The following is a 13,303-nucleotide window of genomic DNA, read 5'->3' as shown; positions in this document are numbered from 1 at the left end:
AGTAGGTTAACAAAAATGCGAAAGTTTTTATGTACAATGCAGAATTTGTATTTAATGTTAAGAGATATGTCCACAGTAAGTGATTTATTTTTTACCCGGACCAATTACGTCAGGGGCATTGGAAGATCATGACCAGCTGATTAATGACATGGTATATTTGGGTTACTTACCTGATTTGACCCTTATTACAGCGTCAGTAGAACATAAATTGCCATTTCTTGGAATGCGTAAGGGATTTGTGGGGTCATAGTCTATGTATGAATCAAATGATGAATGCTTTTATTTCTAGGGTTTATGAGAAATGTTGATTTGGTTTTTAGATTTTGGTTAATGGAAGTAAATGTGAAGCAACCATTCAGCAAATTCATATTTTTAACTCACCTGGCCAAAGGCCATGTGATCTATTGCCATTACTTGGCATCCGTCGTCGTTGACAATTTTGCTAAACTCTCCTCCTCTGAAACTACTTGACCAATTGGAACCAAACTTGGTATGAATGTTCCTTGGGGTATCCTTTATAGAACTTGTGTGGGGATTTTTGATCCGTCGAAAAACATTGCCACTTTTACTGAAAATAGAACATAGGGCTCAGACTGTAGTTTTTCGCATATATCTCCAAAACCTTTAGGTTAAGCTAAATTCTGACATAGGTAAAGTTTTTAGCATGATGAGATCTATCTTTATTTTTATCCATGAAGTCATGTTGGAGTTATTGCCCTTTTTCAACGGTTTTTGCTATTTTTAATGTTATTTCTTTCAAAAATCTTCTCTTCTGACACTACTTGACCAATTGAAACCAAACTTGGTATGAATGTTCCTTTGGATATTCTGCATAGAACTGATGTGGGTATTTTTGATCCGTTGAAAACCATGGCTTCAGTTACTCAAAATAGAGCATAGGGGTCAGACAGTAGTTTTTCGCATATACACCTGTATCTTCAAAACCGTTAGGTTAAGCCAAACTTTTTGAATTGCTAAAATGATTTTTATTATCAGGCCTTCAAAAGTCTTCAGGGATCAAAGTTGTCTGGCAACTCCTTGTAAGAGTTATTGCTTGAAAGACGAAAAATGACGGGTTTTTTTTTGTTTTTGTTTTTTTCAGTTTTCAGCCAATAACTTGAAACTATTATAGATAGAAAGAAACTTTCAAATGCTGAAATGATCCTTATGACAAAATTTTTGAACAACTCCTTGGTATATTTATTGCCCTTGAAAGACAAATTTTAACCAGGCGAGCAGTTCAGGCTCTTGGGAGCCTCTAGTTTGTTACTTTATGATTTCACGAGAGTATCTGAGTGAGTGATTGGCTCATTGTTTGGAATCTGTTGGCTTTCTTATTTTTTTCTCAAAAGTAAAAACTACAGAAATGCTTGATTTGTCTAAAACAGTGCATTTAATAGATAATCAAGGAATATTATACTTTGATTTCAGGGGAGATTCATGATACTTTTAATATCTCGCAGAAGAACGTTACTAAACTTGTGAATGTCAGATTAAACTATTCAAGCTTTATTAAACCAATAAAGCCACTCCTGCAGTCAGATAAGTTGGTTTAATTCTGACCCTTGTACAGGAAAGGATCATATTTACCTCAATACAGGAGGCTTGGTTTTATTTGACCCTCTTTGTTTTGGAAGTGGTCATTAATTCTACAGAGGAACTGTCTTAATTCTGATCATGACCAACTTAAAAAAAAAGTGTGTTGTGATATAATTGTACCATGCTGTCTGTAGATGTATAGTTTCCATTAATGCAAGTATGAAATTCATCTCCATGAAATCATACCAAGATGCCATACCACCAAGGGAAGGCTGGCATTTGTTTTTTTTAATTACTGTTACGTGTCATTATGCTCTTGACGGTTTTTCTGTGATCTGTTGATGATCAGCTGATGATTTTTGTGAATGAAAGTCAGTTTTTTAGGAATGATTTCAGTACACTATGACCGAAATATTTTTTACCAAATTAAATGTGAAAACAATATAAGAAAGTTTCAGCATATGAATGAAATACTTTCTGACCTGAGGTTAATATTATACCACACAAAGTGTCTTTTAGGAAGCATTAAATCTTCATTTGTCAAGTCCTTGTCTACTTAATCATATAACCAAATGTAACTAAAGGGCCTAATATAGCAAATACATATGAATTTATACAACTAATTTGGATAATGAATAAAGTGTTTCATGATAGTTTATTATTATGTGTGACCTTTGAACTTATGGCCTGAAACATTCTATTAACCACTTCATTTTGACATATTCGATCGGAACCAAATACTTATACTTGTACTAAACATTAATCATATTTTTTTTCTTTTGATATTCCAAGCTTTTTACAATTTTCAACCAAGTGAATTCTCCCAACTTAGCAGCCTTGAAGGTAGGAGACAATTGTAATGATATTGTTAAAGTCTCAGAAAAAATATTTCACAAACAAAATACATTATGTTATTTGTATTGCCCCTCCCCAACTTTCCCCCTTACAAAAATATGTGCTTTACACCTTTACTGTTGAATGGTCCTTTAGTCAGGCTAATGTCATCACATGACATTCAGTTTGTCAGTCCTGAACAATTTCTCAGAATTAAACTTGTTGGGAATGTTAAATGTTCCTCTCCCTTTTCTTTTTTAATGAACAAGATGATAACAAGAGACTATGAATATGATGGGCGTTTTCAAGATTGACATCTCTGAATCTTGTTCTCTTTTTGTCTTGCTCATATGGTTCAGTGGGCCTACAAGTCCCTTTGATATTCCCACTGTGGGGAAATAATTTTTAGCCCAAGCCCAAATCTGTGCTTATTTTGAGCCTGAAGTGATGTGATAACTTAGGCAGAATTAATTAATGGGAGGAATTATAGAAATGATTATTTTGCTTTTAGCTCTGCTTACTTAAACAAGATAGCTCCTAGTGGCAAGATCTGCTATGAAACATTACAACAGTTACAAAGATTTTAAAATCCTCTTTAGACAATCCCCTTACTATATGCTCATGAGTTCAACCAAACTTCAATTTTTCCCTCGCAACTCTATCATAAGAACACATTTTTATCCTCATCTCCACTCATAGGGCTTGTAAGTCTCATTCTAGTTTTGTTTTCCTTACCAGAATTTCGGATGTTTTTTGTATAGAAATCCCAAGACCAATGTGCATTTTTCTGTTTATTTCCGGGAGCTTGAAATGCTGCATTACAGTGCAAAATTCTTCTGTAACACTTGTATCATATACATGTAGGTATAAAAATTGTTACTTTTATTGGCATTTCTAGGCAGAAAGATGTTTTGATTTCAATATTGACTCAACACCCTTCCATGTATGGCAGATTGGGAGGTATTCTCATGAAACTACAGAGCCAAGTAATGAGACTTACATATTTAATGGTTATACATTGCAGGTCTATTAAGCATCAACCTCTTATCATGTTTGTTCATTCTGTTATTTTGTTCTGTGCCCAATTGTCATGATTTAAACAAGAGGCTCCCAGAAGCCTGAATTGCTCACCTGGTTAAATTTTGTCTTTCAAGGGCAATCAATTTAACATGGAGTTGTCCAACAATTTTGTCTCAAGAAGACTTTGGTAGGACTTATCACAAGGATCATTTCAGCAATAGATAGTTTCTTTCTATTCATTATAGTTTTCAAGATATTGGTTGAAAACTGTATGAAAAAATTTTTAAAAAAAAATTCTTTTTTCACCTTTCAAGGGCAATAACTCTTACAAGGAGTAGCTGACAACTTTGATCCCTGAAGACTTTTGAAGGCCATATAATACGGATCATTTCAGCAATTGAAAGAGTTTGGCTTAACCTAACGGTTTTGGAGATATATGCGATAAACGACTGTCTGACACCACCAACCCCCCCAACCCCCCATCCCTGTTCTATTTTTAGTAAAGGCAACCATGGTTTTCGACAGATAAAAAATCCCAACATCAGTTCTATGCAGGATACTCCAAGGAACATTCATACCAAGTTGGTTCCAATGGGTCAAGTAGTGTCAGAGGAGAAGATTTGTGAAAGAAATAACATAAAAATAACAAAAAAGTACATGGAAAAAGGGTGATTACTCCAACATGGCTGAACAGATTAAAATGAAAATTTGACCTCAGATAGATCTCATCATGCTGAATACTTTAAGCCTATGTCAGAATTTGGCTACACCTAACGGTTTTGGGATATATGCAAAATAACTACTATCTGACCCTATGTCCCATTTTTAATAAAGGTGGCCATATTTTTGGATGGATCAAATAGTCGCACATCATTTTTATGCAGGATACCCCAAGGAACATTCATAACAAGTTTGTTTCCAATTGGTCAAGTAGTGTTAGAGGAGAAGAGATTTGAAAAAATTGTTAACGATGAAGACAACGGACAATGACAACAACAGACGCGAAGTGATGGCAATAGCTCACTTGGGCAAGGTGAGCTAAAAAAAGAAGTTGTGTACAATCCAGTAACAAGGTTAGCAGTTATGGCTCCTTGGAACCTCTTGTTTATTGGAATGAAATTTTAGATAAATTTTAAGGCAGTATTCCTTTAGAAAAGACTGGCATTATATTATCCAACAGATCTGTAGCCAGGAGAGGGTTAGGGTTCCGACAAATCACACACAAATAGCTTCCATTTGATTATGCACTATTTAAGTTTGAAAAATTCCTTATTTGAACCCTACTAATTCATTTCTAGCTTCAGGCTTGTCAAATGATAAGCAGAGGAATTTCCAAACTGCATGTAGTAATCACTTTATTTAGAACTTGTAATGTGTGTTTTATACTAATTGTCCCTCTTTTTCGGGTGACTGAAAATGTGTGGAATAATCATTTATGTTACTCCTTTAAAATGTAATGAAATTTGCCAATCTAATTAAAATTAAACCTGTAGAATTGTTATATTCAGTCACTGCATATAAGATTTAACAATTCTCCATACTACTTTCTGTTCCGATTACCTTTCTGATCAGCAATCAGAATTCATCATTCATGATTTTGAATGCATTATTCAAAGTGAAATACCAGAGAATTTTAAAAAGGTCATCTGAACAGAAAGTAGAACAATCCAACATGCAGTGACTGAATGGAACAATTCATAGGTCTAATTATGTCTCACCCACTTTGGTGGGGAAACATTGTTTTTGGTTTGTCCATGTGTTCATGTGTCTGTCACAAAGTTTTTCAGTGCAACTCCTCTCAAACTACTGAACAGAATTTTACGAAACTTGGTATGTAGCAAGAACATCATATGTAGTTGTGCATATTACCAGAAAATTGTGATCCCCCAATTTTTGTTTGATTTATGCCCCTTTGAACTTAAAAATTTGCTAAAAATCCTATAAATTACCTTATCAGTTCAACTCCTCTGAAAGTGCTGAATCAAATTTTATGAAACATGGTATGTAGAACATCATATGTAGTTGTGCATATTACGTATGTAACGTTTTTGTAGACAAAAACAAACTTTAATTTCAATTAGATTAGAAATTTGTAATATTATTATTTGTAGTACTTCTGTATTTATTATTGATGACTTCTGAAGCAGAAGAAAATGTATATTGCAGGCAGTTTGGTTGTTTATAACAAATCCAAGAAAAACACTAGCAATGAATTTGTTTACTGTATATATACTGAGGGTTGTGATACATTCTGGACTACTAATTAAAATGCTCTGCAGTCCTAAGGTATACAAATAAAGTTTTTAATGAGCATCTATTTCAAGTCTCTGTGACCTAAAATACATCATGTGGCTTTGTATCCTGAATGATTCAATTCTCTTATTAATGCAAAATTTTTTATGTGAATGAATTTTATGTTTTAACCTGCTGTAAGTTTATTGTTGGAATAAAACATGAGTATGAATCACATTTGGAGGGGATTCTGGTCCATATACCTTCTTTTTTTTGTAATATTCCAATGAACCCTGCATTTATCATAGGAGACCATACCTTTTGGGTCTCCCTTAAAAGTTATATGAAATGATACCCATTGATATAACAATTTCACAGATCGTATTAAACGACATTCATTGAGTAGATGGTAGATTGGAACATTTAATTTGGTGGCAATCATCTTGGCTGGTCTTAATGGATGGATTGATTTCAAATCTTGTATGTGGCTTTATAAGGATGGGTTTTACATTTACAATTGGTGCAACCTCATTTTTATTCATTGCCCACAAAATCCAGTCTGATTTTTTTCCCTTGGAGATCTGGAACTTGGTCCAGTAAGACAGAAAAGATGCAACACTGAAACAATTTCCTGAGTATGTACTTTTGTCTGTGGGTACCAAATTGTTTTTTGAAAACCACAAAGTTTGCTTCCCAATGAAAAGAGCATTTTTAATTCAGTTATAATTGGCTGTCCTGTGTGATTATGATGACATTACTGGTATGTATACATACTTACATATGATAATGCTTTTCGTGAATTTTAGGAGTGATTTCAGTACACTATGACTGAAATAATTTTTATCAAATTAAATGTGAAAACAATATAAGAAAGTTTCAGCATATGAATGAAATACTTTCTGACCTGAGGTTAATATTATACCACACAAAGTGTCTTTTAGGAAGCATTAAATCTTCATTTGTCAAGTCCTTGTCTACTTAATCATATAACCAAATGTAACTAAAGGGCCTAATATAGCAAATACATATGAATTTATACAACTAATTTGGATAATGAATAAAGTGTTTCATGATAGTTTATTATTATGTGTGACCTTTGAACTATGGCCTGAAATATTCTATTAACCACTTCATTTTGACTTATTCGATCGGAACCAAATACTTGTACTGAATACTAATCATATTTTTCCTTCCTTGCATTTTAAGACTGAAGCTAGCACTAATCCTATAACATGAAACTTCATGGTTGCACAATATTTTGTAAACATCCAAATTAAAAATGTCATGCAACTACCAGGTTTTATGTAATAGTACCAACCCAGAACCATACACTGCTGTTCAATCAGTGGTGGATCCAGCAGTGTAGGATAGTGGTCACCTGGTGGTTTAAACAGAACTAAAAACCCAAGTTTAGTGAGAAAAGGGTTTAAGGGGTGAAAAATTAAGATTTCTTACAAACAAATTATTCTCTGTCAATTATAGTGGAAGCGTGTGCCACACTAGTATTTAGGTGCTCCCATGGCTAAGTATTTTGCTATATGCCCCAGTAAAAATCTGTTCAACAATTATAAGTTTTTCTTCTCCATTCTTACCAAATTTTCTTTAACTGAATAAATATATGAAGTTACAATTTAGAATAACATTGTTTCTTTTATATCAAAGGGTCATTTGTGACAAATCCATCTTTAGGGTCAAACTCTCAACTGTTATTTGAAGTTTGCAGTATCATATCCTAAATAAAGTTCTCAAAAAATGAGGAAAACTCAAATCAACAGTACCCTTTACTTTTTTGGGTTTTCTATGTCACATGGGACATTTGTTTTGGACCAATACACCTAGTTTTAGATGTATGACTAGAAACAAATCCCTGGTAATTAAAAAAATTATAGAATGGTGAATATATTTCTGTTAGTGTCAAAGTGATACCTGTGATATACAGATGGTAATTATAGCAAATACAATGATGAAGAAGAAATGACAACCACCTAATTAACTGTCTTTGGTAGTTGTCGAGGAGAAAGGACTTCAGTAATTTATGCATGCTTCATACATGCATTCTTACACGTTACCACTCTCACGTTACATCATTATTGAATTTTATGTATAACATCATTCTTCAGTCTTCCATTAAATATTTATAGATAGACATCGTTCTCACTTCTCACACTAATATTCTTTTATATTGTCAAGACATTGGTAGTGCAACAAAGAAAGAAATGTAAAATGTCTATCTGACACAGATTTTGATATTTACAGAATGACAAGGAGTTTAAATGTACAAACCCTTGTTTTAAATATAATAAGACATATTTGATGATTAAACATATTTTTTATTATTATTATTATTATTATTATTATTATTGTTCCTTTGTTAAGTGATTGCAGAGCAGTAAATAAAAGTGTGTTTTATTATTAGTTTTTTTTTATTATTTAAATTGAGTTGAAGCGAGGCACACCCTAAATTCTGGAATCAGTCTTTCGGTGTTTAGATATTAGCTTTGGCTGCATATTAGATAGTGGGTCCAAGCCTCTGTAATTCACTTTGAACTCATTTGGAAAATTTTTTAAGAAGTATTCACCTGCTTCGTATTATCAGAAAAAAGCTGCCATCATATGAAGAATAAAAATTAATCTAGAAAACCAGTACAAATTGTGTACGTGACTACCATTAAGTCTCGGTCATCACAGTACATGTGTATAAACTGATACTGTATGACTATCTAATTACTTGGCACTGACAAATAATAGACTATAAAACTCATCTCAAATCTTCATGTGAGACTTGGGACCTGTAAGTTCGTAAATAATCACTGTAACAAGATTTTGATAAATTAGGTTAGTCACACTACATCATAGGCCAATACTTAAATCCTAATGTGATGTACTGAAATTTTAGTTTTCAGTGTGGGTATGATACAGGACCAAGAAAATACTGATTGTGATGAAAAAAATTATAAATGAAAGGAGTTTTTCATTGGATTCAAAAAAAGTATAATTTTATGGCTATATAATGTCATCAGCCTCAGTCACACATTCATCTATTAACATTGCTTTCTGAACTGTAATTTGAATATAAGTGTTTGTATATATCTCTAAAAAAAATGAATCACAAGGTGCCATACCACCAATGAAAGGCTGGGATAAATTTTATGGGATTGCAATTTAAGGAGGTGGACCTAGGGTATGGGACATAACTCTTAAAGTCAGTGATATGTTTGTATCATATTCAATTTTACCAAAGCCTCCCAAGCTTTCATTTGAAACCGAATGAAATCAGTCCAAGTTACTTTAATGCTTCCAAGAGATTGTTACAAAATTCTGATTACAAGTGTTCAAATGACTTGTAAGAGTTGTGACCCTTACCTTAGGTCTACTTCCTTAAACCTAAGGAATCTGGGGCACAAATGGGTCAGAAATAAGCATTTTCCTGATGCCCTGACTAAAGGTGTGTGGATCAATGGCACTCTACATGACAAGGTTCCACACAAATAAAAGAAAACTGATTGACTCTTGAACCATTTAGGTATAAGGCACCAGAATCAAGCATTTTCCTGTTGTCCTGAGAATATCTTTAGTAAAAGTTAATGGATTTCTTGAAATTGTTACATAAAGTGTCATACTACCAAATGGAGGCAAAAGTAGTGGCCAGAAGGGGGCCACTTCCATTCAGTCAAAATCTATCATGTATCAACTTCAAAATTTAAAGGATGTTTTGACACTGATCAAGTTACAGTACAGCATACCTGGTAGATACACTTTAGCTGAACTAAAATATTTAAGTAGAGTTGTGATTGGTTTAGCCTGTACATGCAAAGTTTCATTATTTAGCCTGTTCTACAATATTATAAGGCAAGGATTGATTTAGTTTGTAGTATCATAAGGCAATGATTGGTTCAGCCTGTACTGCCATAATTAGGCAAAAAATGGTTCAGCCTATTTTACCATAAGGCAACGATCGATTCAGTCTGTTCTATAATCAGACAGAGATTGGTTCATTCTGTACTACCATGAGGCAAAGATTGGTTTTGCCTGTTCTATCATCTGAGCTCAGAGTTTTACGTTTAAGTGTTAAGTTTCTGTATTTTATATATATTCGTAATGTGTTTGAAAACAAGATCAAATTAATTTGATTGGTCAATTCAATAGGCATTTAGTATTTAAGCAAGTTCATCGGTGCGGTTTACCGCTTCTTCTATAGATAGCCATTCAGGTGTGTACCACACCGTCTCTACACTGTAAGACTGTTACAGTCTGTACCTTCTATGCTTCTAACCTATCTACAGTTATGCCATTTTCTCATAAGAATGTAACATTCCAAGAGAATGCTTTGGTTAAGGTTTATTTGGTCCTATCCTTCATACACTAAATCATTACAAAATTATTTGTATTTCTGGTTTTCTGTTGAGCTATGTTTGTTTGTTTGTTTGTTGGGGTTTAACGTCCGAGCAGCAATATTTCAGCTATATTCAGACAACGAACATGAAATGATAAAAAAAAAAGGATGGGTCACAAGGACAACAGGGTCGACAAATTTTGATTGCCACTAGAAAAAGAGGGGATGGGTAAGGTCGGGCAATTTAGCCTCCTGTGGCGGAGCGCAAAGGTTCCTACTCCTATCGAATACCACAGCAGGGTTCTTTAACGTGCGAGGAACGTGGCATCTTTCCCAACACGGTGCACCACTATGGTTTGCGGTCAGGTTTTCCGTATTATAGCCTGACAACCCCAGCATGTAACATGCCAGAGGCACCCCATTCCACCACCTGGGGCACACATCCCAGTTGCTCTGTGGGCAGAGCGCCTAGCCCCGGCTAGGTTTCTGAGCACTATTTAGTCGCCTTTTACGACAAGCTTAGCGCTGCTGCAGGCCTATTCTTTTGACACCCGGACCTGCACGGGATTGTTGAGCTATGAATATGGTGCGGTAAACATTTAGGATGTTAAGCCAGTCACTTCCAGTTGAATTGTCATACCAGTTAATTTTGAAGTTATAAGTGTTATGCATATATAAGCGATATCCACCATTGTTTTATATCAAAGGCTTTGTACTTGGTCACATAAACTATGTGTATCCATAAAAAGTTTTCATTTATATAGTGTTATAATTACAGAGCCCAGAACATGAACGTACCACACAACAGGGTGTCTTTATCAGGTTATTTAGTCTGAATATAGGTAGTTGATATCGACACGTAAAATCTAGAAAAGTGAATACATTAGTTAATGTTCAAACATTTTCCATCATTTATTAAAAAGAATATCAGACTACTTGTATGGTTAGATTGATATTGCTGTTTTCTTAGTCAGATTTCAAAGTGTTAACTGGCCATTTTCACTGAGAAACTTGCACGTACAGAAGACTCCTGTTACAGATGAAAGATCCATTTACTGTTGCACGGATTGGTTCAGGTACTGTTTGTACATTTTTAAAATGTACATGCAGATAAAAGCATCTGTCCTGACAGTACAGCATAAAATACTACTATTTTTTACTTTGTAGTGGATCATCAGCAGTCTCAGATATCCCTAAACTTTGTAGCAATCCTAAAAGGAGAGAAATTAAACTGTCCAGTGTCCTTGCCCTTCAGGATGAAATAAAGAAGAATTTACATACAGGTAATTGATACCAGTCTAACATTACTGTTAGAAGTTACATTTTAGAAAGGAGAGTGACCAGTCAAAAGGGGAATAACTCTATTTGACTTTTTTAAAACTAAATTATGCTACTATTTTACAAAGGGATATTAGTATTGAATACTTAGATAGGAAAATGCAAACAATTTGGATGTTTTGACAAGAACCTGTCAATGACAGTAGAACACTATCCAACGAACCTTTTTCGTTATTTTGAATTTAAATCTTGTATACATTTTTAACTCACTTGGACCAAATGTCCATGTGAATTAGTGTCATCGCTTTGTGTCCATCTTTGTTTGTCATTGACAGTCCTCCCCATTGTCCTCTTTAGTTAACTTTCTTTAAAAGTCCTCTCTGAAACCACTTAAGGAAATTTACTGATTGAGGTCACCAGCATCCGTGGTTATCTACTTTACAAATTGTGTTGATTATTTAGATAGGCACAAACCATGGCTTCCATTTATATTTAAACGCTAGCTTTGGATGCCACCTTTAATCAGAACTGATCAGTTTAACCAATAATGGTTTTACTTAATGATCAAGTTCAAAGTTCATTATTGGTCTTTATGACTGATATGTAACTAATTAAAAGACAGATCACAATGATAGTTGAATAGATTGGTTCAGCACTGTAATTGTTAATTATTATATTTATGAATGTCATATTCATTGGTGCCTAGGTGGTCAAAGTAGCATGCTTACATCGAGTGTGTGAGGTCATGGATTGAATCACTAGCCAAGTCGTACAAAAGACGGCAAAATTTGTAATCACTGCTTCTCCACGAAGAAGGCAGTATTTTAAGGGATAGACTAGAAACCAGAATGATATGTTTATATAGGGTGGCTTGGGTACCTGTAAGCTGTTTCTTCTATGATTTAGCGCAATAAATATCCAGCTCAGTACAGTCTTAAAGTACAAAGCCAGATGTGTTTGATTGGTCAATGGTTCTTGTCCTGAAATGCATGAAATATCTGCCATTTGATGTTAAACCATAATCAATCAATTTTTAGGTGTCAGAGACATGTTCCAGAATAACACTTTTGTGGGTTGTGTTGATGAAGAGTTCTCTTTAATGCAGCACCAAACCAAACTGTACTTAGTCAACTCAACTAAAATCAGGTGAGATATTGACTCAACTAAAATCCGGTGAGATATTGACTCAACTAAAATCAGGTGAGATGTTGATGCAACTAAAATCAGGTGAGATGTTGACGCAACTAAAATCAGGTGAGATATTGACTCAACTAAAATCAGGTGAGATGTAGACGCAACTAAAATCAGGTGAGATATCAACTCAAATAAAATCAGGTGAGATGTTGGTTCAAAAAAATATCAGGTGAAATGTCAACTCAACTAAAATCAGGTGAGATGTCAACACAACTGAAATCAGGTGGGATGTTGGTTCAAATAATATCAGCTGAGATGTCAACTCCACTAAAATCAGGTGAGGTGTTGACTCAACTATAATAAGGTGAGATGTCAACTAAACTAAGATAAAGTGAGATGTTGACAACTAAAATCATGTGTGTCAATTAAAGTTTGTCTTGTTCTTCTGAGGTTGAGAGTTCTATCATGGAAAGACATTGTATACCTGTATGTGTAAATGTATCCTATAATTAGCTACCAATCAAGTCAATGAGATTTCTTGAATGCATTTTTATTGCATGTTTACTAAAACAGAGATAAAAATTAGGGGTAGCCCAGTCGCCCATAGCTACTTGCTTTGGAGATGGGCTACTAAACTTTAGAGTAATATTTAGTTGAATTGTTATCTGGGCTACCAGCTTCCCAAGTTTTACCCCTGTCAAAGTTGTTCACATGTTTGAATTGACCTTTTGAGTACAGCTCTGACTTAAAATCAGGCAGAGGCTTGTGATTGATTAGTGATTCAAGCATTTTTTAATCCCAATTATATTTGTATTGGAAATCTGTCTATATGCCTCATAGAAACTGTATTAGAAAATAAAAGTGATAATGAAAGTTTTGTTACATTCTACTACAGGAAAAGTGCGGGAAAATTTCCCGCCATTACTTTTACAC

At 34.2% G+C, this 13,303-nt stretch overlaps 1 protein-coding gene across 3 annotated transcripts in view; it reads left to right on the top strand.

Moving 5' to 3' along the window:
* The window catches only part of LOC148603278 (DNA mismatch repair protein Mlh1-like), a 176,276-nt gene that overhangs the window by 156,850 nt on the left and 6,123 nt on the right, over positions 1-13,303 (top strand). For all 3 annotated transcript variants that reach the window (XM_088551355.1, XM_088551356.1, XM_088551357.1), the window contains 2 exons: positions 11,126-11,241; positions 12,274-12,382. In XM_088551355.1, the coding sequence (XP_088407481.1) occupies positions 11,126-11,241; positions 12,274-12,382 (225 nt within the window). The remainder of the gene's footprint in view (positions 1-11,125; positions 11,242-12,273; positions 12,383-13,303) is intronic.

The sequence above is a fragment of the Perna viridis genome, chromosome 11 (genome assembly GCF_037379345.1).
Source record: "Perna viridis isolate PV_CMFRI_1.1 ecotype Kerala chromosome 11, ASM3737934v1, whole genome shotgun sequence".
NCBI lineage: Eukaryota > Metazoa > Mollusca > Bivalvia > Mytilida > Mytilidae > Perna > Perna viridis.
The sequence above is the reverse complement of the archived record's forward strand: the minus strand, read 5'-3'. Positions and strand labels throughout refer to the sequence as shown.